The following is a 25968-nucleotide window of genomic DNA, read 5'->3' as shown; positions in this document are numbered from 1 at the left end:
GCTAGGTGTGGTGGTGCATGCCTGTAGTCCCAGCTACTTGGGAGGCTGAGGCAGGAGAATTGCTTGAACCTGGGAGGTGGAGGTTGCAATGAGCTGAGATTGCGCCACTGTACTCCAGCCTGGGCGACAGAGCAAGACTCCATCTCAAAACAACAACAACAACAACAACAACAAAAACACCCAAACATACTCAACTGTTTCATTTACTTTTATTAAACATTTGATGATTAGTATTTGCATGAAGTTTAATTTGAGGTATTTACCAAATTAGCATAGGGTTGTTCCTTTCTTTGTTGTGTATTGTGTTTTAGCTTAATTCAGGATTCTGGTTCATGAGCAATCTAGTAGTACAGAGAAGAGAAAAACATTGAGTAATGTAAGAAGTGATAGTGAATAGAGAAGAAGAATCAAAAGTATTTTAAGGAAAAATTCATGTAAAGAACAAAAGTCACTAAAAAATAACATTAGAGGCCAGGTGCAGTGGCTCATACCTATAATTCCAGCGCTTTGGGAGGCGGAGGCGGGAGGATCGTTCGAGGCCAGGAGTTTGAGACTGGCTTGAGCAACATATGAGCAACATAACTAGACACCTATCCCCAACCCCTCCTCACCCCCTACCTCCCAGTCCTATCTCTACAAAAAAAAAGAAAAAAAAAAAAGGTGTTTTAATTAGCCAGGCATGGTGGTGCATGCCCCTAGTCCTAGCTACTTGGGAGTCTGGGACAGGAGGATTGCTTAAGCCTAGGAGTTTGAGGCTGCAGTGGGCTATGATAGTATATGAGCTATGCTATTGCACTTCAACCTGGGTGACAGAGCCAGACCTTGTCTCTTAAAAAAAAATTAATAATAATAACGTAGAGGGAAAATGTATAAGGACAACAATTTTTACATTATTGATGTTAGGATTGAAGTGCCAAATGAGTCTTCTGTAATAGAAGATCATTTTCTAAGTGGAAAAAGTCTTTTTCTGTTTAATTTGCAGAAACATTGCTTTCAACTTGAGTGTTATTTGGAAGGCCAGGTTCTTATGGGTAGGGGCATTTGGGAAGCACTCCCGGGAATAGACTCTAGCAGTGGAATTCAGAAGTCTATCAATCATTCAGGTAGAGGAGTGTGAGAGTATGAGAATAAAGATTGTAAATGATAAGTTGGCTGGGCGCAGTGGCTCACGTCTGTAATCCCAGCACTTTGGGAGGCTGAGGCGGGCGGATCACCTGAGGTCAGGTGTTTGAGACCAGCCTGGCCAGCATGGCGAGACCCCATCTCTACTAAAAATACAAAAATTAGCCAGGCATGGTGGCGTGCGCCTGTAATCCCGGCTACTTGGGAGACTGAGGTGGGAGAGTATCTTGAGCCCAGGAAGCACGTTGCACCACTGCACTCCAGCCCTCCAGCCTTGGTGACGGAGTGAGACTCTCTCTCTCTCAAAAAAAAAAGGATTGTAAATGATAAATAATTTATGGCTTAGGCATTTTCAAATTGACACATGACTTTTCCCCAAATAATTCTGTCCTAAATTTGAGGAAACTGGATTTACCTATGAAAAATTTGGAAAACTACTCATGGTTCTTCTGTGATTCTAAGTGAAAATGACAGTAAAAATATTTTGGAGTTTTTAAGTTTTAATTTTCAGGGACTTGAAGAATGAATCTTCTTATTTAATCCAATGATTAAATCTCTGACTTAAAAATAAAGAGAATTTATTTTTGATATTTAAACAAACAAACAAATAAATAGAGTTCATACCCAGATCTTGGTTTCTAAATAGCGTTCTTCAATACAAAGAACCAGAGCTCCTTTGAAGAATGATTAGGGCTGAGCCAGAGAAAAGACAGGGTGAGCAAGGAGACCTTGTAGTGCCGGAAAGCAAAGAAGTACTTAAAAAAAAGAGGGGTTCAGGGGGTCATGTCAAAAAGACACAGGTCTGACCTGCAGGAGCTACCGGTCACCAAAACTGCAATGATTTGAGCAATAAAATAAATGCAATAGTATTGGAACATAACCCAAAGAATAAAACAAATGCTTATGAGTCTAATCTGATATAAATAAGTGAATAAATAAATACACTTTGGGAGGCCAAGGTGAATGGATCACTTGAGGTCAGGAGTTCGAGACCAGCCTGGCCAACATGGTGAAACCCCTTCTCTACTAAAAATACAAAAATTAGCTGGGTTTGGTGGCAGGCGCCTATAATCCCAGCTACTCAGGAGGCTGAGGCAGGAGAATCGATTGAACCCGGGAGGCAGAGGTTGCGGTGAGCTGACATCGTGCCACTGCACTCCAGCCTGGGCAACAGAGTGAGATTCTGTCTCAAAAAAAAAAAAAAAAAAAGAGTAAATAAATGAGAAAGAAGGAACAAGTCTTCCTTACAGAAGAATTTTGATTAATAAATATAGGAGGACTGTGTACAGTGGTTCACACATGTAATCCCAGCACTTTGGGAGGCTGAGGTAGGAGGATTGCTTGAGGCCAGGAGTTCGAGACCGGCATGGACAAAGTGAGACTCCATCTCTGCAAAAACTAAAAATGAAAAATTAGCTGGGTGTGGTAGCAGACACCGGTAGTCCTACCTACAAGGGAGGCCGAAGTGGGAGGATCGCTTGAGCCCATGAGTTTGAGGCTGCAGTGACCTGTGATTGCACCACTGCATTCCAGTCTGAGTGACAGAGTGAGACCCTGTCTCAAAAAATAAAAATAAATAAAATAAAGAATGAGAAAAATAACCATTAGAATACCACATAATACTTGCTGCGAGATCTACAAATGAATGCTAAAATTAGGTGAAATGCTAAGAAGAAACAGAATATTTGCATAGTCTCAGAGAATCTCCCCCAAAATATTTATCAATTACTATGATGATTTCGACATATGTCAGCAAAGTCTGTGTTATTCCTGCCACCGGAAGGTGGAACTTAATTCTCCCCTCGGAATGTGGGCTAGACTTAGTGACTCACTTCTAACAAATTGAGATAAGAAAGGAAAAAATAGTAACTTTATAGTGGAGTAAACTGGCAGACATCACTTGACCCAAATCATCACGTTAACATCACTGGTAGTAAGTCATGTTGATATCATGTGCCCCCTGATACGAAGCTAAGAGAAATACGGTTTACCTCTGTGATATTCTTCCCCTAAATCCATAACCCCAGTCTTCAAAAGTGTCAAGGTCATGAAAGACAAGGAAGGCTGAGAAACTGTCACAAATTGGAGGAGAATGAGGAGGCATGACAACTAAATGCAACATGATATCTTGGATTGAATCTTGGAACAGAAAAAGGACATTAGTGGAACAACTGGTGAGACTCAGATAGTTAGTAGCTTAGTGAATAGTATTGTGCCAATGTTCATTTCTTAGTTTTAATAAGTATATCATGGTTATGTAAGATGTCAGTATTAGAGAAAGCAGGGGAAGGCTGGGCGCGGTGACTCACGTATGTAATCGCAGCACTTTGGGAGGCCAAGGCAGGCAAATCACCTGAGGTCAGGAGTTCAAGACCAGTCTGGCCAACATGGTGAAACCCCATCTCTACTAAAAATACAAAAAAATCAGCTGGGCATGGTGGTGGGTGCCCGTAATCCCAGCTATTCGGGAGGCTGAGGCAGGAGAATTGCTTGAACCCTGGAGGTGGAGGCTGCAGTGAGCTGAGATTGCGCCATTGCACTTCAGCCTGGGCAACAAGAGCGAACCTCCGTCTTAAAACAACAACAACAACAACAACAACAACAACAACAACAACAACAAAACAGCAGGGGGAAAAGAGGAACTCTGCTCTCTTTTTCCAATTCTTATTTATGTATTTACACAGGGTCTTGCTCTGCTGCCCAGACTGGAGTGCAGTGATGTGACCCTAGCAGCCTCAAATTCATGGCCTTAAGCAGTCTTCTCATCTCAGCCTCCCAAGTAGCAAGGACTACAGATCCATGCCACCACGCCTGGCTAATTTTTAATATTTTTTGTAAGAGACAAGGTCTTGCTTGCTATGTTACCCAGGCTGGTCTTGAACTCCTGGCCTCAAGTAGTCATATCACCTCAGCCTCCCAAAGTGTTGGGATTCTAGGTGTGAGCCACCATGCTCGGCCTCTTTCCAATTCTTTGGTAAATCTCAAGTTACTTAAAAGCAAAAATTTCTTCAAAAGTCCTAATACATCACCTATAGCCCTGTAGGCATTACAAAATAAATAAATAATATACTTTTAAAATAAAATGTTTAAAGGAAAAGAGACCTCAAAGGTGGGGCTTCACTTTAAAGAAAATTTAGCGTATGTTATACTGAACATTAAGGTGTTGGACAACATTTTTGTTCGATTCTTAGCAAGCTCAGGAGGAGTTAAGGCTTGCTAGACTTTTAAGGATGACAGATAGCGAAGTCACACTGTTTCTTCATTTGAAATGATGGACTGCCTCGGATAGTAAAGTTAAGTGTGTTTGTTTGTAGCAGCATGTGTTTGATGATCTCTGGGTATTTCAAATAGAATGAAAATTTTTCATTGAAGCTCTAGGGTTTTGGTTTAAATTACTGGTTTTCTTTCCCCAGATATAAAGACCTGATGCCACATGATTTGGCTAGAGCAGCACTTACGTAAGTAAATGCAGTTTCATTTCCGTTCTTATTTCATTAAAGGCACTTTCTCCAGTTTTTACACATAAAATAGCAATTTGTTCTTATTTTAGCCATCTGTACTATACAAATTTAAGCAGCTTATGAATATTGTCAATCTTTATTTTGCAGGCCTAACAGTGTCTTAGTATGACAGTATACTTTAATGCTACCTTAGCTAGCCACAGGACTCGATTGATCAGCCTAAACACAATACATATATTTGATGATTGCCTTAGGAACTTGTATAAGGGTAGCTGAACAGATTATGTAGATATTTACCTAGAAAGAAGCCTAAAAGACACCTGAAGATTGATGTGCAAACCAAGTAAAAATGTAAAATTAGATGTAGTTAAATAAGATTAGGCTGGATGAATAATTTGGTTGAGAATCATTAAATGTGTTGCTGTTTCATAACATGTAAGGCATTATCTCTTCATTTTCCACTGACACTTTGCCTTTGTGTCTTCAATCAGCCACAGTTCTTTCTTAGTTTGGAGAAACCCTTCAGTTGACCTTTCTGTCCATTCTAACTCTATGTTTTTGTTTTTGTTTTCTTCCTGCAATACCTCAAGCATGAGTGAAAGAGCAGTTGTTTCTGTTTCCATATCATTAGTTTCCTCTCTCTAATTGTATAATCATTATTTCCATTTTCCCTTTGTTTTACAGAAACCATACTTTAGAATCTTCTCTTAATAATGGTTTTATGATTGCTAAATGTACTGATCCTTTCTCAGTCCTCTGTCTCTGTACTTTATAGCACTTGACACTGTAAGCTATAATCACCTCTCTTCTGTTGACTTCTTAGTAATATGCCTTTATGATTTTTCTTTTTCTTCTGTATCCTGACTGATTCTTCTGTATCTTTTTTTTTTTTTTTTTTTTTGAGACGGAGTCTAGCTCTGTCACCCAGGCTGTATGTAGTGCAGTGGCATGATTTCGGCTCACTGCAAGCTCTGCCTCCCGGGTTCACGCCATTCTCCTGCCTCAGCCTCCCGAGTACCTGGGACTACAGGCGCCTGCCACCATGCCCGACTAATTTTTTTTTTCTTTTTTTTTTTTGTATCTTTAGTAGAGACGGGGTTTCACCGTGTTAGCCAGGATGGTGTCAATCTCCTGACCTCGTGATCCGCCCTCCTCGGCCTCCCAAAGTGCTGGGCTTACAGGCGTGAGCCACTGTGCCCGGCCGATTCTTCTCTAGCTTAAAAAAAAAAAACTGGGCCAAGCACGGTGGCTCACGCCTGTAATCCCAGCACTTTGGGATGCTGAGGTGGGCAGATCACCTGAGGTCGGGAGTTCAAGACCAGCCTGACCAACATGGAGAAACCCCATCTCTACTAAAAATACAAAATTAGCTGGGCGTAGTAGCGCATGCCTGTAATCCCAGCTACTTGGAAGGCTGAGGCAGGAGAATCCCTTGAACCTGGGAGGCAGAGGTTGCAGTGAGCCGAGATCACACCATTGCACTCCAGCCTGGGCAACAAGAGCAAAACTCTGTCTCAAAAATAAAAATAAAAAACCACACACACACACAACTGGATCTCTCCCTCTTTCTCTTTTTGAAAGGTGTTTTGCAAGTTTCATTCCTTAGAGCTTTGCATTTCTCTGTATGCATATTTTCCTTTGAAAATCTCATCTACTAGCTGGGCATGGTGTCTTACACCTATAATCCCAGCACTTTAGGAAACCAAGGCAGGAGGATCAAGGTAGGAGGATCTTTTGAGCCCGGGAGTTTGAGACCAGCCTAAGCAACATAGTAAGACTCCATCTCTACAAAAAAAAATTTTAAAAATTAGCCAACCAGGAGAATTCAGCTCAGGAGTTGAAGGTTGCAGTGAGCTATGATTCCACTACTAGACTCCAGGCAGGGCAATCGAGCAAGACTTTGTCTCAAAAAAAAAAAATTTTTTTTTAATTTTTAATTTATTTTTTTCTGTATGGAGTCTCACTCTGTCCAAGGCTGGAGTGCAGTTGCTTGATCATAGCTCACTGCAACCTCGAAGCCTCCCAGGTAACTGGGACTATAGGCGTGAGCCAATGTTTCTAACCCTCTTTTTAGTTTTTTTAATTGATAAAAAACAACAGATTTTACAGATTTTTATTTATTTATTTCATTGTAGCCAAGTTTAGTCATTACTCATTTTGAAGCTCAGCTTATTCCACATTTTATCTGGCACTCCTTCAAGTTGGCTCCTGTGTGCCTTTTGTTTTTTAGTATAATACTGGTTGTTGATATATAATTTGCATGCAATAAAGTGCACAGATTTTAAGTGTATAGTTTGATGAGTTTTGACAAATGTATATACCCCGTGTTCCTGTTTTTGATGTGGTCCCATTTGTCTTTTTTTTTTTTTTTTGACACAGAGTTTTGCTCTTGTTGCGCAAATTGGAGTGCAATGGCGCGATCTCGGCTCGCTGCAGCCTCCGCCTCCCAGGTTCAAGCAATTCTCCTGCCTCAGCCTCCCGAGTAGCTGGAATTATAGGCACATGCCACCAGGCCTGGCTAATTTTTTTTGTATTTTTAGTAGAGACGGGGTTTCGCCGTGTTAGCCAGGCTGGTCTCGAACTCCTGTCCTCAAGTGATCCGCCTGCCTCGGCCTCCCAAAGTGCTAGGATTACAGGCTTGAACCACTGTGCCTGGCTGATATGGTCCCATTTGTCTTTGAGTGCTTCCTTACTTTTGGCACAAAAAAGATGGAAATTCACTTTGTACTTTCTTTTGGACCTGGTATCAGTCATTTCTTAAAAAACTTTTTGTCCTTTTAATGGGGAATGGCATTTAAAAACCAAGTCTGGGGCCGGGTGTAGTGGCTTACACCTATAATCCCAGCACTTTGGGAGGCCAAGGCTGGTGGATCACTTGCAGTCAGGAGTCCGAGACCAGCCTGGCTAACATGGTGAAACCCTTTTTCTACTAAAAATACAAAAATAAGCCAGGCATCGTGGCGGGCGCTTGTAGCCCCAGCTACTCAGGAGGCTGAGGTGAGAGAACTGCTTAAACTCAGGAGGTGGAGGTTGCAGTGAGCCGAGATTGTGCCAGTACACTCCATCCAGCCTGGGTGAAAGAGCAAGATTCTTATCTCAAAAAAAAAAAAAAAAAAAAAAGGAAACCAAGTCTGGGTTCAGGGAGTGCTCATTCCTACTGGAGTGTTATTGTGTCTAGTTTCTATTCATGGGCACAACTAGAATATATGTGTTATTTCAATCATTTGTTGATATTGATATTTCAAACTAAAATTTAACATACCCAGGACTTTACTTCTTTTTTTTAAATTTATTTTTTAAATAGTCTTAAGGGAGACTTTGCTTTATCTCTTTGATTGAATATTTGTCTCTCTTTTTCACTGCAAACTTTGGTTTCTACTAACATTAATTAACATTAATTTATAGGTTTCTTATCTATTTTATTCTATTCCAAATTATTTTTTATTCTCTAACTTCTCATTACCAATTGAGCATCAAATGTTGACTTTTAAAATCACTCTTTCATTCATTTCTTCTTTGAGAAGGTGCCAAATGCTTGTCAAATTAAAGAAAAGATACAGTCTCTGTCCTTTTAAATTCAAGGCTAACCTTTTTCAAGGAGCGCAGTGTTGTGTGTGATGATCTCTGGCACTGCCTTGATGTGTGAAATGTTTCTTTGCTTTGGATTTCTACTTCCAGGGGTTTGTTGCATCAGACCAGTGTCCCTAAGGAAGTGGTTGATTATATCATCTTTGGTACAGTTATTCAGGAAGTGAAAACAAGCAATGTGGCTAGAGAGGTGAGTAAAACAAACTTTATGTTGTTTAAAGAGTGATAGGAGAATCACTTTGAATTTCAATTAATAGAAGTTACTTTATAAAAGCCTTTAAAATCTATTCAGTTACATTTGACCTAAAATGTGATTTTACAGCTTGGGTAATGCGTTATTTAATATGTAAAAGAATTCTAATATAAATCAAATGACATACACTATATTAGTGTATATTCATACTTTACTGTAAATCAAATAAATTATTTGAGCTGGTTTAGGACATTGTCTCTTGTGTTAGGAAAATAGAGATCAGCAAAGTGTGGCTGATAGTATTTTTAGTAATGTTAGATATCATGGCTTCCAATTAATTTAAAATTTCAACATGTTGCAGAGAACTAATTTCATAACTTGACTTTTGTTAGCTGGAAGTAGCCTTGCTTACTCATTTGTTCCCATCAACTAGATGGCACGTAAGGCAGCTTGGCTTTTTAAAAACTATTTCACAGGAGTTTACTTTTGCCCTAGTTGGCATAGCTCCATGTAGTGTCGATTGGGCAACCAAGATAATGACAGGCCTTGGAACTTCTAGGATGTGTCCTACAGGCAAATCCAAACACGTCTTCTGAGCTGTGTTTTGATTTAAAATCGATTGGATGAAGTTGGCACCAAAAGCACATTTCATTGTACTCAGTATTTTCCCTAGTTCTGGTCTGTGCTTGCCATATTGTTGGGTTCAGTATCACTGTCAACTGAGAGACAAGGGCAAATGAGCAGGACTGAAAGTATTTGTTCTGTTCCACCTCTGTACCTGGCAGAAGTGTTAGAACTGCCAAAGGCCTGGCATGACTGAAGCCTACGAAGATAACTGTGTGCTGTTGAGGGGCAGGAAGGAATTAACAATAGGAAGAGATTTTATTTCCCTTCTGAAATTTTTTGTTTTTCCTTGAACCTTGACATTTCTGAATGTTTCAAATATGATAATTTCATGAGTACATCAAGCTGCTCATAATACATTTTCAACTTTTATATTCTGAAAATAACCAGTTACTTTTATAAGAGCACTTAAGATGTAAATAGTAAATTTTTTTGCTGTTTTCTCCTCTTGCTCAGCTTTTTATCCCATCCTTTCTTCCTTCTCCTCCTCCTCAAAAAATAAAAAAATAAATAAATAAAAATAAATGTTTCCATTTTCTCTGTAATTCAGTTCTTTTTTTCCTAAAACTAAAGCCATAATGTTTTCCTCTGAAATTTTTCCTGGAAATTTTACATCCATTTGCAGATCTCAGCTATTGATTGACAGGAGGTAGATTCCCTCTGCCTGCCCTGTACTAATACCAGTTATGTTGTGCTCCAGGTAATTTTTGCAGCATCTGCAGGGAGAGATTGGGTTGAGGGGGATACATTATGAGAATGTCACTCTAAAGCTGTATTGCAACCTAAAAGCTAACATAATTTCCAGCCAAAGAATTTCTTAGGCCCTATTGCCTGTATTAATAATGTTAATATACAGTCCTAAAAGGCTTCTGGTGTTCATGAACCTGACTTTGTTGAAAGGTTCAGCATATTTCCCTGTTCTCCAGCTTAAAGACATCTTCCTCCTTTTCCCTTAGTGCCCTGAGAGCTATTCAAATTTCAATAGAAGTGTGTGGACAAGGGTCACCAATAGCCACCTCTATTTAAAGCTCCTTCCGTCTTGAGAGTCATCTAGGGCCAAGGGCAACACAAATTAGAAAGGCCCTTGTGAGAATCGAGCCATTGCAACCTAAGTGCCCCTTTTACACTTGCCCCTTTGCAGAGCTCTTCCCTCCTGCCCCCCTGAGATACTTGCGTCTCTCTTCCTTTCGGGTTGGTTTACATTGAGAGGCTGATGCACAGGTGCCTGGCAGAAGTTCTCAACAAAGCAGGTTGGGCATTTAGTATCAGGCCTACCTGGAAAGACCAGAATGAGGTCATGTTGCAGTTACATCACTAACACATTTCTGTTTCTATAGATTATGGTAAATAGCATAAAAGTAAGTAAGTATAAAGGTAAAAATCAGTTAAGAGACATTGAATTTCTAATTGAGACTTTGGAAACATTTATTTTACTAAATTATAGGAGAGTTTGTGTTCTGAGAATAATTAAATAGTTTCAGGGAAAGACTACTAAAAATGAATTCCCTATAATGGGATCCAGTATTTCATAGTAAATAGTGTGTGGGTGTGTATGTGGGAGGAAATGTGGACGCTTCATTTCTAAAGTAAAACTTTAATATTATAAAAATAAGTATTTTATAATTGCACCTATGCATTAATTATTTACATAAACAAAAATGGAATCAGACGTTGATTGGTTTTTGACAGCATAATTTCCCCCAATAAATAGTATAATAAAATTATAGATGTGCTTATTTCATGTTTGACTTTCACTGTACCATTATAATAGAGGCCATTTTTAAAAGATTAATAATGACCTCAGTTTTTCTTAAAGCCGCTCAGAGGACAAATTATTCTCTTTGTATCACGTATTATGCCATCATCCTGGCCACTTGTTAATTGGTCCGACCCTTATTTGTTCACAGACTCACTTGTAACTCAGGCAATTCTCCAGTTTCTTTCATTGAGTTGAGCTTCTGTATAGTTGGCAAGTTTTCCAGTTCATCTTTGCATTGGGTCTGCAGTGTGCTATCTGAAGTATCAGATGGTCAGTAAGAGAAACCAGCTGGCAGTGAGCAGAAAGATAGGTGTAAAGCAGACAGGGTCTTGAGTGGGAACTCTGTTTATGAAGGGTCAGTTCTTTAGAAATCATTTTCATGTTTAATCACTTTTGCTTTGCTGCTAAGCTTTGTGACTGATCATGAGACCTGATAACACAGATAGTGAGGACTCCACCCCATAATATATTTCATCATCATTCCAGCAACTGTCTTTAATAGGTTTTTTTAAGTATATTTGAACATTAAACAAGTTAAAATCAAATTATATATTGATATTCTTGAAGGCCCTGAGCAAAACATCGATAAGAAATTAGGTGAGTTAGGAGAGTATCATAGCCTCATGTCTGCACTAGAAACCAGCCAGCAGGAATTTTGCATATACCTGTCAATTAATGGCAAGATTAAATATTAGTAAACCATTTCTGTGATGGACTTCATTTGATTTTAAATATTGCTCTGGAGAATGTTAAACTGAAACCGTTTCCAGATGACTATGAAGATTAGTGCTCAAAGCATCATTTACATGATGCCCTTCCCTTATAGTGATCATTTCATTCACTCTATTTCCTAAAGGCTGCCCTTGGAGCTGGCTTCTCTGACAAGACTCCTGCTCACACTGTCACCATGGCTTGTATCTCTGCCAACCAAGCCATGACCACAGGTATGTTTAAATGGAAACAGACAGTACATGTTAATTATTCTCCTTTGTCTTTTACTTGATTATAAAAATGTACTTTTTTTTTTTTTTTTTAACACAGAACCTCACTCTGTCACTCAGGCTGGAGTGCAGTGGTACCATCATAGCTCACTGCAGGCTCAAACTCTTGAGCTCAAGAGATCCTCCTGCCTTAGGATCCCAAGTAGCTGGGTCTACAGGTGCTCCACCACACCCAGCTAATTTTTAAATTTTTTGTGGAGACGGGATCTCGCCATGTTGCCCAGGCTGGTCTTAAACCTCTGGCCTCAAGTGATCCTTCTACCTCAGCCTCCAAAGTGCTGGGATTACAGGCGTGAGCCACCAAGCTCATCCCAAAAAGTACTCTTAACAGAAGTAAAAGATTAGCACAGATCTCTATACTTGTGTTTTTTAAAAAGTAAGGTCAGGTTTAAAATTTGGGGGTTCTAACCGTAGTTAACCTCTTTTTTTGCTCTCCATACCTGAGGAACATTACCATTGGCGTGGTTCCTCTGTGAATGATGTGGCTGGCTGCAGCAGGGATTATCAACTGGAGGAGTGTATCTCTAGGAAGGTACTTCAGCATCTGAGGCATGAGTAAATAGTTTACAACCTGCCAGGCTTTCAACCTAGGTGCTTCAGATATGATATTTTCCCACAAAGATACGGTCTTCCTTACTTCACCACTACCATACTTGTAAATCATTGCTTTAGATGGCACAGCTCTTTCCTTCACTTTCTCCTTACATCCTTGGCATTTTTATAAATCACTGAAAACCCCACTAACAAACTTTAGCAAAACTGTGGGATATTTTGTAGCATCAGCTCTTAGTGTGAGGAGGCAAGGAAGCCTGAAAGATTTAGTAATCATGTGCTCATCTAGTAACATCAAGGCCCAGGTGGGCACCCCACCTCATGTGTGGCGGGGAATGATGCCCATGACTGGGGGTGTTTGCCACTCTAGGCAGCATGTGACCAACTCCTGGTTAGAGAAACAGAATACTGGCCAGTGGCCATAAGGAGAGAGGGGGCCTGCCTTACATTTCAACAGCTGTAATTTCTCTGCTTTGCAGCAGAAGTTAACATTCTCTTTATAGGATAAAAAATCTTTATTAAAACTAAAGCTGGGAGCATATAAATATGCAAGATGTTCTGGTTTGGAATATGATTTGTTCAAGAGTTGGTCCAATGGATATTCCTAGAAGTTGATGTCCATATGGCAGGAGTGAAACTTGTTTTTCTCTAACGTGTTGAATGTGTTTTTAGTCATTTAAGAAAATTACCTTAATTCTTCTGAAAAGTTGAAAACTTTAATTACAGATGTTGTACAAAGCTGATAACTGTCATTCAGCTTCTTAATCAAGAAGCTTAAATTGGAATGGTATGTTATTTTCTGTAAAAGATATTCATGAAGTATAACCTGTGCCCTGTAGGTGTTGGCTTGATTGCTTCTGGCCAGTGTGATGTGATCGTGGCAGGTGGTGTTGAGTTGATGTCTGATGTCCCTATTCGTCACTCAAGGAAAATGAGAAAACTGATGCTTGATCTCAATAAGGCCAAATCTATGGGCCAGCGACTGTCTTTAATCTCTAAATTCCGATTTAATTTCCTAGCACCTGAGGTAAGGCTTGTGTTTGCAGGGCATCCCACTGCAGAGATTTAGAATTAGGTATGGCAGTGTGGACTCTGCTATGCTGTAATAGGTGTAGATTCTGTAGTTACAGGAAAGGGTTAATTACTTGCTCAAGATGGAAAAAAAAGATAGTGGTTAGAAAACTTTAATTTGTGAGCCCTCTTTAGAGATCCTCTTTAGAGATCCTCTGCTTGTCTTGGACTTGATTGATTAATGGTAGACAAATAGATTTTAACTTTTCCAAATAACACAGAACAATCCTAGGTGTTAGAATAACACCGGTTAACAATGTACCTGCTCCTTGGATATCTCCTTTCCCAGCTCCCTGCGGTTTCTGAGTTCTCCACCAGTGAGACCATGGGCCACTCTGCAGACCGACTGGCCGCTGCCTTTGCTGTTTCTCGGCTGGAACAGGATGAATATGCACTGCGCTCTCACAGTCTAGCCAAGAAGGCACAGGATGAAGGACTCCTTTCTGATGTGGTACCCTTCAAAGTACCAGGTGAAATGAAATGCTTCATGACACTTATTAGGGAGTTCTGAATTGCTCCTAAAACTCAAAAACATCCCGAGTGATTTTTCCATAAGTATGTTGGTTCTGTTTCCAAAGTATTCAGCCTTTATTCTTAAATATGGACGCAAATTTTGATTTATGTTGTAACAATAGGTTAACATTTTTTAAAGTTTCTATAAGAGTGTCCTTTTAAGATCTGAGCACTAATCTCAGCACTTTGGGAGGCTGAGGCAGGAGGATCGCTTGAGGCCAGGAGTTCAAGACCAGCCTGGTCAACAGCGTGTGACTTCATCTCTAATTAAAAAAAAAAAAAAAGAAAAACAAACAGAGTCTCCTTTTAGATCTTGCTGATATATTTTAGTTCTTACATACATGCCTGTTTTTAAAATTCCTGAATCGTCTGACTTCTGTATAGAATAGCCAACTGTGAATGAATGTCTTAAGAAAATAGGGTGTCCTATTTTTAGTAAAGCATTTAGATGATTTCCCAATTGTCTTTTAAGACTTTAGTTTAAAATTTGATAATATGATAATTATAAAACACTTTCCTTCTAGTGAATAGGTAAGGTTTATATTTCATTTGTTTTTGTAATTTTTAAAGCATATTTCTGTGGAGAAGATATATAAGGCTTGTGGTTCCATAGAGTTAAAAAAATTCATTTTTTTTATAGGAAAAGACACAGTTACCAAAGATAATGGCATCCGTCCTTCCTCACTGGAGCAGATGGCCAAACTAAAACCTGCATTCATCAAGCCCTACGGCACAGTGACAGCTGCAAATTCTTCTTTCTTGGTAACTGTCAATGTTATTTGTATTTAGTAGTGACTTTTCTATTTCTGTACTCTCTGTAGAAAAGCCTAATATAACTTTTTGTGTGTGTTATGAATAGAGGGTTAAAAATATAGTTATTCATTTTAATGTGAAAGTGGAGTGATTAAAAAAAAAAATAGAATCATGGTTTTAAGGCCCGAAAAGTCACCTAATCCAGCCACCATTCTGCCACAAAAGCTCTTCCTTTCAGGCACTTAACCAGTCAAAAAACTTCTATTGCTTATGGTGGGCCCTGGAAATGAAAAGAATAGACAATTGCAATATAGTGAGATGCTGTGATGGCTGTAAGCATAGGCTTAGGCTTAGGTCGAACCCCTGACCCAGATGGGGGACAGTCAGAGAGTCTTCTTGGAAGAGGTAACACTTGAGCAGCAAATCTTGAAGGAAGAGTAAAAGCCAACTCAAGAAGGATTTTAAAAGGCATTTCGGGCTGGGCGCGGTGGCTCACGCCTGTAATCCCAGCACTTTGGGAGGTTGAGGCAGGCAGATCACCTGAGGTCAGGAGTTCGAGACCAGCCTGAGCAACATGGAGAAACCCCGTCTCTACTAAAAATACAAAATTAGCCAGATGTGGTGGCACATGCCTGTTAATCCTGGCTACTCGGGAGGCTGAGGCAAGAGAATTGCTTGAACCCTGGAGGCGCGGAGGTTGCGGTGAGCCAAGATCGCACCATTGCACTCCAGCCTGCACAAGAGCGAAACTCCCATCTCAAAAAAAAAAAAAAAGGCATTCTGGACAAAGGGAATAGCAAACGCAAAATCAAGGAAGTATGAGAGCAAGGGGTTCTTTGGGGAAAAGTTAGGTTGGAGCATAAGGTATGAACTGGGAAGTCGTAGAAGACAAGGAAAAGCAGGCAGAAAGAGTAAGAGGATACCTCTTCCAGCCCTGATTGTTAGAAAACTGCTTTACACTGACCCCAATATTATTTTCCTGTAAGCATCATGGAACAAATCTACCACTGTTTGTTTTGTGTTTTTTTTTTAACTTATCAACATGCAGCTTCATATCCTTCCATGCTTTTCTGACTCCTCAATTAAACATCTTTATTGATTCTGCTGCTGCTTGTAAGATGTGATTTCTCTTCTCTTACCACCTTGGGTATAGTCTTCTGGATATAGGCCGTCTGGTCAGAGTTTCTCTTACAATGTAACTCTCCTACCTGGCCATAAAGTCTTGAAAACATATGCAGATGTTTGACATATTTGCCCATGGTAAATGACTAATTAATGCCTGCTCTTGATAGGCTAGGGGAGTGGAATCTGGAGTAGTTCCAACAGGATGGAACACCACCCTGTTAAGCCCAGGTGGTGAAGAGCTGGTTAGGTTGGTCATTTGCAAAACCGAATTGAATGATAGAGCCACGTGGCATGGACTACACTTGCCAGATCTGAATCCTTTTGATTATTTCCAGGGTATGCTGAAGGTCCAGGTTTATTTAGTGAGAATCAGAGACACAAATCATCAGAGGTGACACATCACAATACATGGATTTTGGGGACTGCATTAGTGCCCCACATTCATTGCAATTTTGCACAATGGCACATTGAACCTGTTATTAATGTAATGTCTGTAAACCATTTATTCCATATGGTCACCTATGTCTCCAGACTTTATGGACACCCTATTGGTGGCTACACAGTCTCTTCAGGGTTGCCGAGTTATAAAAATATGACAGAATGTGGTAGAACTTATTTTGATTTTACAAATTATGAAGAATAGTTTCCTTTTCTTTGGAATTCTGAAGTTTTTGGGGGAGCTTTTCTTCTTTGAAGTATGGTAAAGGATGTTTTTTCAGTAGTACTTCTTTGTCCTCCAGCTTCTCGGTTGTCATTTGGGAAGAAATGTATGGGGTGTATCCAAAGAGGGAAGATTGTGGTTCTAATGTCCTCAGCTGGTTCTCCCATTGGTTTGCTTGTTACAGAATATATAAGTAGAATAAAATGACCTGTAAGCCACGGGCAGAAAGCAGCTGAGAGCCCGGAAAATATAAAAATAAATAAATAAGAGATATGTTTATTTTGGTTCATATTTTGTGCCAAAAGCTAAAAACTTTGGCTTAAATAAGTTAGTGTTTATTATGAGCAGTTCTTTCTTTTTCTTTTTTCTTTTTTTTTTTGAGACAGAGTCTCGCTTTGTCACCCAGGCTGGAATGCAGTGGCACGATCTCAGCTCACTGCAACCTCCGCCTCCCAGGTTCAAGCAATTCTCCTGCCTCAGCCTCAGCCTCCCAAGTAGCTGGGACTACAGGTGTGTGCCACCACACCTGGCTAAGTTTTTGTATTTTTAGTAGAGATGGGGTTTCACCGCGTTAGCCAGGATGGTCTCGATCACCTGCCTCATGATCTGCCCACCTCAGCCTCCCAAAGTGCTGGGATTACAGGCATACAGGCATGAGCCACCACGCCTGGCCATGAGCATTTATTTCTAAAGTTACCTCTTCTGTTGATTCATTTTGATTATTATGATACTTTTGAACAGCCTTCTCTACCCTCATCCTCCAAAAATGAGTCAGCGTATGTATGTTTGAATTATGATTTAATGATGGATACAGTGAAGTAAGTGTTGTTATATAGAATCACTGTGTAAGTCTAATGAGTTAATAGATTCAGGTACAGATATATAAGATGGCTGGAGAAAGACCTCCAGACAGGCTGAAGAATTTTAACATTGTGCTGGTTAACATTTCAGACTGATGGCGCATCTGCCATATTAATCATGGCAGAGGAAAAGGCTCTGGCCATGGGTTATAAGCCGAAGGCATATTTGAGGTAAAGTAAATGTTCAAACAAATCATCTCTGATTTCTTTATTTTATTACCAAAGCTCACCTCTCTATTTTTTTACCTAGGGATTTTATGTATGTGTCTCAGGATCCAAAAGATCAACTATTACTTGGGTAGGTAGCAGTTTGTATCCTTGGACTATAATCACAAGTATTTGATTGCCCATGTTTTATTATACTGGTTAATAAATGGTTAACACTGGTTTATTATTTATTTGTTTATTACACTGGTTTGAGAGTATATTAAGCCCTGAGTTCATAATTGGTTTATGTGGTGGTTTTTTTAAAAAAAATAATAGTAATCTGGCCGGGCACGGTGGCTCACGCCTGTAATCCCAGCACTTTGGGAGGCCGAGGTGGGCAGACCACGAGGTCAGGAGATTGAGACCATCCTGGCTAACACGGTGAAGCCCTATCTCTACTAAAAATACAAAAAATTAGCCAGGCGTGGTGGCGGGCGCCTGTAGTCCCAGCTACTCGGGAGGCTGAGGCAAGAGAATGGCATGAACCCGAGAGGCGGAGCTTGCAGTGAGCCAAGATCACGGCACTGCACTCCAGCCTGGGCGACAGAGCGAGACTCCGTCTCAAAAAAATAAATAAATAAATAAAATAATAGTAATCCTTTCCGTTGGTATATCATTTTACAGTTTTGGATTATCCTTTTCCATTTTTTTCCTATAAGTTTTACATATATATATATATGGACACACACAACTTATATCCTTTTTCATTAAGATATCATATGCATTTTTTCATATGGCTACACACCCTGCTACACAATCTTCCTAATATAGCCTTTTATAAAAGCCTCCCCATGTTTAGACTCTGTTCCTCTCCCTCACAAGGCTGTAGCCTCTAGCCTCCACTGTGACGTTCACATCAGTCAAGCCCTTTCCCTTGCCTTGCTCTTTGAACTCTGTTCTTCCAGTTCTTCATGTTATTAGCTTGTCCTTATCCCTCACTGTTTATTTATTGTCAATTTCTCTGACTCTGCAACATAATAAGGGTAGAGGGCATGTCTGTACACTTTCACTATTTTATCTTTAACATTTCGTTAATCAGTACAGAAAAATCAAAGAATGAGTGAAAAGACATTAGAGTACCTATGTAAAACTCAGTTTGGGGAATATGAAGGAGCTCTTAGTTTAAAAATTAAAGTTTTAAGATATTACTTATTTTTTCTTTGCAGACCAACATATGCTACTCCAAAAGTTCTAGAAAAGGCAGGATTGACCATGAATGATATTGATGCTTTTGAATTTCATGAAGCTTTCTCGGTAAGTAATTTGAAAGACACATATGAAGGGACTATAGTCATAAAAAATGTCATCCATATTTGTGGGAGAGAGCAAGGCATGGTTTATGATGTGAGTAGAGCAGGAGTGGACCTGCATATTTTAAGTACTGATTCACACTGCTGGGAGGGGCCCGAGGGGAGGGAAGCAAGGGCCACACATACAGTGTTGGAGAACATACCAAATTGTTTCTTTAGGAAATTGCCATTGAAAACTGATACAGATTTGTTCAACTTTACTTTTTTTTTTTTTTGAGACAGAGTCTTGCTCTGTTGCACCAGCTGGAGTGCAGTGGCACGATCTCGGCTCACTGCAACCTCCGCCTTCCAGGTACAAGCAATTTTCTTGTCTCAGCCTCCCGAGTAGCTGGTACTGCAGGCGCCTGCCACCATGCCCGACTAATTTTTTTTATATTTTTAATAGAGACAGGGTTTCACCATATTGGTCAGGCTGGTCTTGAACTCCTGACCTCAGATGATCCACCCACCTCGGCCTCCCAAAGTGCTGGGATTACAGATGTGAGCCACTGTGCCCGGCTGATTTGTTCAACTTTAAACCATACCTAAAGTTGTTAAACTTTCACAAACCATGCCTATAAGAAAGCATAGAGGAACATGAATAACGAGGTTCTTATTCGATTATTTTCTCTTCCAGGGTCAGATTTTGGCAAATTTTAAAGCCATGGATTCTGATTGGTTTGCAGAAAACTACATGGGTAGAAAAACCAAGGTGAGTTTCTAATTTTAAAAAATGCTTGAATTTTCAAAGCACGTTAATAATTGGATCTTAGTTACCTGTTCTTAAGAATATGAAGGGAAAGCTTCTCTTTCTTTTGAAGAATTTTGTCTTTCATTAAAGATATTTATTTCTTAGTGTAAAAGTAGAAATTCTTGTATTTCATTAAATATATTTATTTCTTAGTTTAAAAATATAAATTATTTAGCAAAAATAAAATTCTGTGTTGTCTTTTGTTCCTTGCATTCTGACATTAGATGAAAAATAAATGGACTCCTGACTTTAAATATTGACCTAGACTTACTTTCTTTTGCAGTAAAATTATTTGTAATATGTCTGACGTTACGTATTTTCCTCTATCTCTCTTACTTCATAGTACTAAGAGCCTAGCTTGATTCTGATCTCAAGTAAACTTATCTTTACATTTGTGTCTTTGTGGGAGCCAGGTTGGATTGCCTCCTTTGGAGAAGTTTAATAACTGGGGTGGATCTCTGTCCCTGGGACACCCATTTGGAGCCACTGGCTGCAGGTTGGTCATGGCTGCTGCCAACAGATTACGGAAAGAAGGAGGCCAGTATGGCTTAGTGGCTGCGTGTGCAGCTGGAGGGCAGGTACGTTACAGTGGTGTCATAGGACCCTCCAGAGAGTCATTTTCTTGGAATGACTAGAATGTATGATTTAGTTTGAAACCTTCTTAAAGCAATATTTTTGATGACCTGGGGGTGGGGATTGGGGAGGGATAACAGCTGTCATTCTGATAAAACTTTTTGTTTTTTGGGTTTTTTTGTTTGTTTGTTTTGTTTTGTTTCTTTTTTTTTTGAGACAGTCTTGCTCTGTCACCCAGGTTGGAATGCAGTGGTAATATCTTAGCTCACTGCAACCTTCACTTCCCGGATTCAAGTGATTCTCGTGCCTCAGCCTCCCGAGCAGTTGAGATTACAGGTGTGCACCACCGTGTCCAGTTAATTTTTGTATTTTTAGTAGAGACAGAGTTTCGCCATGTTGGCCAGGCTAGTCTCAAATTCCGGACTTCAAGTGATCCACCCGCCTTGGCCTCCCAAAGTGCTGTGATTACAGGCATGAGCCACCATGCCCTGCCATAATTCTGATAATTCTTTGGAAGGAAACTGCTATTTAAACCCAAGCTATTTTTCCCCAATATAATGTTTATATTTTACTTATAAATATATGCTGATTATGAAAATTGTGGAATATATGAAAAGTATATAGAAAAAGTTAGAATCATCTATAATCTCCCTATCAGACATTAACATTATTAACATCTTGATATATTTTCTTCTTTAATAATTAACTTTTATTTATCTAGTCACCATAAGACTTTATAAAATCTCTCCAAGAGAGAAACTATCTTTCTAGAGAACTGAATTATACCTTAACTGGGGAGTTAATTTACTTCTGGATAACTTACTGCTGTTCAGCTGGAGAAATATGTTGTTGACAGATTTTTTCCTTTCTACTTCACTTGCATTAGAGACCCAACTTCCTGACTGCTGTAGCATCTCACTCTAGGAATAAAATCCAAAAGGAAGATTGTAGTTTGTTTTTTGTTTGTTTTTTGAGACAGAGTCTCGCTCTGTCCCCCAGGCTGGAGTGCAGTGGCGCCACCTCGGCTCACTGCAACTTCTGCCTCCCGGGTTCAAACGATTCTCCTGTCTCAGCCTCCTGAGTAGCTGGGATTACAGGTGCTCACCACCAAGCCCGGGCAATTTTTTTTGTATTTTTAGTAGAGACGGGGTTTCACCATATTGGCCAGGCCGGTCTCGAACTCCTGACCTCAGGTGATCCACCTACCTCAGCCTCCCAGAGTGCGCGCCTGGCCTGTTTTTTTTTTTTTTTTTTTTTTTTTTAATCCCGATGTGAACAGATTTTCTCTTCCTCTAGATTACAGAAACTTCCTGTTCCTGATCAAAATGAATACATATTTAAAAGCATAAACAGGCCGGGTGCAGTGGCTCACGCCTGTAGTCCCAACACTTTGGGAGGTTGAGGCGGGTAGGTCACTTGAGGTCAGGAGTTCGAGACCAGCCTGGCCAATGTAGGGGTGGGTTGCCCCTCCACACCTGTGGGTGTTTCTCGTAAGGTGGAATGAGAGACTTAGGAAAGAAAAAGACACAGAGACAAAGTATAGAAAAAGAAATAAGGGGACCCGGGGAACCAGCGTTCAGCATATGGAGGATCCCGCCAGCCTCTGAGTTCCCTTAGTATTTACTGATCATTCGTGGGTGTTTCTCCGAGAGGGGGATGTGTCAGGGTCACAAGACAATAGTGGGGAGAGGGTCAGCAGACAAACACATGAACAAAGGTCTTTGCATCATAGACAAGATAAAGGATTAAGTGCTGTGCTTTTAGATATGCATACACATAAACATCTCAATGCTTTACAAAGCAGTATTGCTGCTTGCAGGTCCCACCTCCAGCCCTAAGGCGGTTTTTCCCTATCTCAGTAGATGGAACATGCAATCGGGTTTTATACCGAGACATTCCATTGCCCAGGGACGGGCAGGAGACAGATGCCTTCCTCTTGTCTCAACTGCAAGAGGCATGCCTTCCTCTTATACTAATCCTCCTCAGCACAGACCCTTTACGGGTGTCGGGCTGGGGGACGGTCAGGTCTTTCCCTTCCCACGAGGCCATATTTCAGACTATCACATGGGGAGAAACCTTGGACAATACCTGGCTTTCCTAGGCAGAGGGCCCTGCGGCCTTCTGCAGTTTTTGTGTCCCTGGGTACTTGAGATTAGGGAGTGGTGATGACTCTTAAGGAGCGTGCTGCTTTCAAGCATCTGTTTAACAAAGCACATCTTGCACCACCCTTAATCCATTTAACCCTGAGTTTGACACAGCACATGTTTCAGAGAGCACGGGGTTGGGGGTAAGGTCACAGAATCTCAAGGCAGAAGAATTTTTCTTAGTACATAACAAAATGGAGTCTCCCATGTCTACTTCTTTCTACACAGACACAGTGACAATCTGATCTCTCTTGCTTTTCCCCACAGGCCAACATGGTGAAACCTTGTCTCTACTAAAATTACAAAAACTAGCCTAGCGTGGTGGTGTGCGCCTGTAATTCCAGCTACTCGGGAGGCTGAGGCAGGGGAATCGCTTGAACCCGGGAGGTGGAGGTTGCAGTGAGCCGAGATGGCGCCATTGCACTCCAGCCTGGTGACAGAGAGAGACTCTGTCTCAAAAATAAAATAAATAAAATAAATCTTACGCTTAGAAGCCCTTTTTCATGGATTTTCCTCAGAGACTTTGCAGAAACCAAGGGGTCAGTTATTTATCAGTTGGAACATTTTGGACTTTATGGTCAGAAATGCTTTTTAATCTGTGTAACTTCATCTACAGAAAACCATGGTCCATTAAGACTAGAGCGATCCCTCTATCTCTTCATGCCAGGCTTCTACCAGGGAGATAACTTGTACACATTACTCACGAGCATAGTGCGTAATCCACATAGGGTAATGTCTGCAGATTTGAGTATGTGTTCCCTAATTCTTTATCTAGCATGTAGAGTATAAATAACACAATACTGGATGCTTTTATGGATGAACAAAGAATGATACCTAGCACCTTTCTTCTAGAAGTTCATAGTATCATGAAGAGAGAAGATAAGATGCATCTGAGAAACTAGATTAAACTTGACATTGTTTGATCAAGAGCCACGTGAGCAATACCAACATGGTTGGAGACAGAGGAGAAATCCATCATGGTGAATCTAGAGCAGGGTTTCTCAACTTTGGCACTAACATTTTGGGCCAAACAATTCTTTGTTGTGGGGGGCTGCGTGTTGTAGGGTGTTTAGCATGGCCTCTACCCATCAGATGGCAGTAGCAACAAGCTCCTCCCCACCTCTGCCCAGGTACACACGGTTGGCATAACCAAAAGTATCTCCAGGTGTTGCCAAATCTGATCTAGAGCAAGAAAAAACATGGAACATGAAAACAGTGTGTTTAAAATAAAGCTAGAGAGGGCTGGGTGCGGTAGCTTATGCCTGTGATCCCAGCATTTTGGGAGGCTAAGGCAGCTGGGTGGCTTGAACGCAGGGATTCGAGACCAGCCTGGGCAACATGGCAAAACCTCGTCTCTACCAAAAATACAAAAATTAGCCAGGTATGATGGCACGCACCTGTGGTCCCAGCTACTCAGGAGGGAGGTGAGAGGATTGCTTGAGCCCGGGATGTTGAGGCTGTAGTGCGCTGTATTCACGCCACTGCACTTTAGCCTAGGTGACAGAGTTGCCTTGTCTCAAAAAGCAAATAAAGAAATTAAAATAAATAAAAAATAAAATAAGCAAGCCAGAGAGGAGTATTCTACCTTATTATGAATTCTTTCAGGACAACCCCCAAGTCAGTCAAACCTTCCTATCCCTGCTCTTTTTTTGTCTGCTTGTGCCTTTTCAATGTACTTAACATGCCAGGTGTGGTAGCTCATGCCTGTAATCCTAGCACTTTGGGAGGCCGAGGTGGGCAGATTGCTTGAGCTCAGGAGTTCGAGACCATCCTGGACAACATGGCAAAACCCCATCTCTACTAAAAATACAAAAACTAGCTGGGCGTGGTGGTGGGTGCCTGTAGTCCCAGCTACTTGGGAGGCTGAGGTGGAAGTATCACCTGAGCCCGGGAGGTTGAGGCTGCAGTGAGCCGTGTTCAGGCCACTGCACTCCAGCCTGGGTGACAGAGGGAGGCCCTGTTTCAAAAAAAAAAAAAAAGCAGAAAAACCAAGTACTTAACAGTTTGTTTTGAACTCCAGTGTATACTTGATTGAGGACAAAGACCATGTGGCAAATCTTTAAACCTGCAGTGTTCAGCTTGGCACTTTGTAAATAATAGTTTCTTTTATTTACTTTTTTGTTTTTTAGAGACAGGGTGTCTAAAAATTCTATGCTAGGATTTACACTCATCTAAACTAAGGACATAGCTAGTACATAGCACTGTGCATAGTGCTGGATAAAAGATATTCTACTTCTGGCTGGGCACAGTGGCTCATGCCTGTAATCCCAGCACTTTGGGAGGCCGAGGCAGGCAGATCACGAGGTCAGGATATTGAGACCATCCTGGCTAACATGGCGAAACCCCATCTCTACTAAAAATACAAAAAAATTAGCCGGGCGTGGTGGCGGGCGCCTGTAGTCCCAGTTACTCGGGAGGCTGAGGCAGGAGAATGGCGTGAACCCGGGAGGCGGAGCTTGCAGTGAGCTGAGATTGCGTCACTGTACTCCAGCCTGGGCAACGGCAAGGCACGGTCTCCAAAATAATAAATAAAAAAAATAAAAAAAGAAAGATATTCTACTTCTTCCCTTTGCGGTCCCTCAGATCATTATCTTAACCTGTGTAGAATAGTGAAGAAGGGACAAGCCCAGCCTTTGGAATCATCTAGACCTGGTTTCAAATCCTGGCCCTGTTACCTTAATAGCTTTGTGATTTGGATGAGTCACTTAACCTTTCAGAGCCTCAGTTTTCCCCTCTAGAAACTTACTTTTATTGGTATTTGCTGTATCATGTTTATGTTTATACAGTTAAAAAAGCCCCTGGATTTCTCATTTTAACAGCATCCATTTGTAGAGCATCACTAGGAATTAGATTCTGTACTAGACAGAGCCTGATGCATATATGTATACATGTATATATGAATGTATATAAATATATATGTGTGTGTATATATATACACACATATACAAATATACTGTATGTTATGTGATGCCCACAAAAACTCTATGAAGTAGACACTACGAGCCCCATTTTGTAGAGGAAATTCCAGTTTAGACTGACTACAAACTTTCCCAAGATCACATAGTGATTGATTGGCAGAGCCAGGATCCCACTCCAAAGCCTGTACTTTTCTCCTTGTTCTCTGCTGTCCCTGTACTAGGTGGATTCATCACCATTCATTGCTCTAATTGGACTTTGTTTTTTTTTACAGGGCCATGCTATGATAGTGGAAGCTTATCCAAAATAATAGATCCAGAAGAAGTGACCTGAAGTTTCTGCCCAACATTCACACTAGGCAATGCCATTTCAATGCATTACTAAATGACATTTGTAGTTCCTAGCTCCTCTTAGGAAAACAGTTCTTGTGGCCTTCTATTAAATACTTTGCACTAAAGCCTTGCCAGTGTTTTGAGCTTTTCAATAATCAGGATTTCTAAGCCACCAGAATCTCACATGAGATGTGTGGGTGGTTGTTTTTGGTCTCTGTTGTCACTAAAGACTAAATGAGTGTTTGCAGTTGGGAAAGAGGTCAACTGAGATTTGGAAATCATCTTTGTAATATTTGCAAATTATACTAGTTCTTATCTGTGTCCTAAAGATGTGTTCTCTATAAAATACAAACCATTGTGCCTAATTAATTATGGAAAAATAATTCAGAATCTAAACACCACTGAAAACTTATAAAAAATGTTTAGGTACATAAATATGGTGGTCAACGTTAATAAAGTGGAGAAATATTGGA

The 25968-nt window shown here is 40.5% G+C and overlaps 1 protein-coding gene across 2 annotated transcripts in view; it reads left to right on the top strand.

Moving 5' to 3' along the window:
- Positions 1-25968, top strand: part of HADHB (hydroxyacyl-CoA dehydrogenase trifunctional multienzyme complex subunit beta) — a 48503-nt gene extending 22535 nt beyond the window's left edge. For both annotated transcript variants that reach the window (XM_004028955.5, XM_055377599.2), the window contains exons 5-16: positions 4536-4580; positions 8262-8361; positions 11604-11691; positions 13140-13327; positions 13661-13841; positions 14525-14646; positions 17375-17454; positions 17534-17581; positions 18657-18744; positions 19417-19491; positions 19944-20108; positions 25438-25968. In XM_004028955.5, the coding sequence (XP_004029004.2) occupies positions 4536-4580; positions 8262-8361; positions 11604-11691; positions 13140-13327; positions 13661-13841; positions 14525-14646; positions 17375-17454; positions 17534-17581; positions 18657-18744; positions 19417-19491; positions 19944-20108; positions 25438-25473 (1216 nt within the window). In that variant the 3' untranslated portion in view covers positions 25474-25968. The remainder of the gene's footprint in view (positions 1-4535; positions 4581-8261; positions 8362-11603; positions 11692-13139; positions 13328-13660; positions 13842-14524; positions 14647-17374; positions 17455-17533; positions 17582-18656; positions 18745-19416; positions 19492-19943; positions 20109-25437) is intronic.

The sequence above is a fragment of the Gorilla gorilla genome, chromosome 12 (genome assembly GCF_029281585.2).
Source record: "Gorilla gorilla gorilla isolate KB3781 chromosome 12, NHGRI_mGorGor1-v2.1_pri, whole genome shotgun sequence".
In the NCBI taxonomy this organism is placed as follows: Eukaryota; Metazoa; Chordata; class Mammalia; order Primates; family Hominidae; genus Gorilla; species Gorilla gorilla.
Note: the sequence above shows the minus strand (reverse complement) of the source record. Positions and strands in the feature narration are given on the sequence as shown.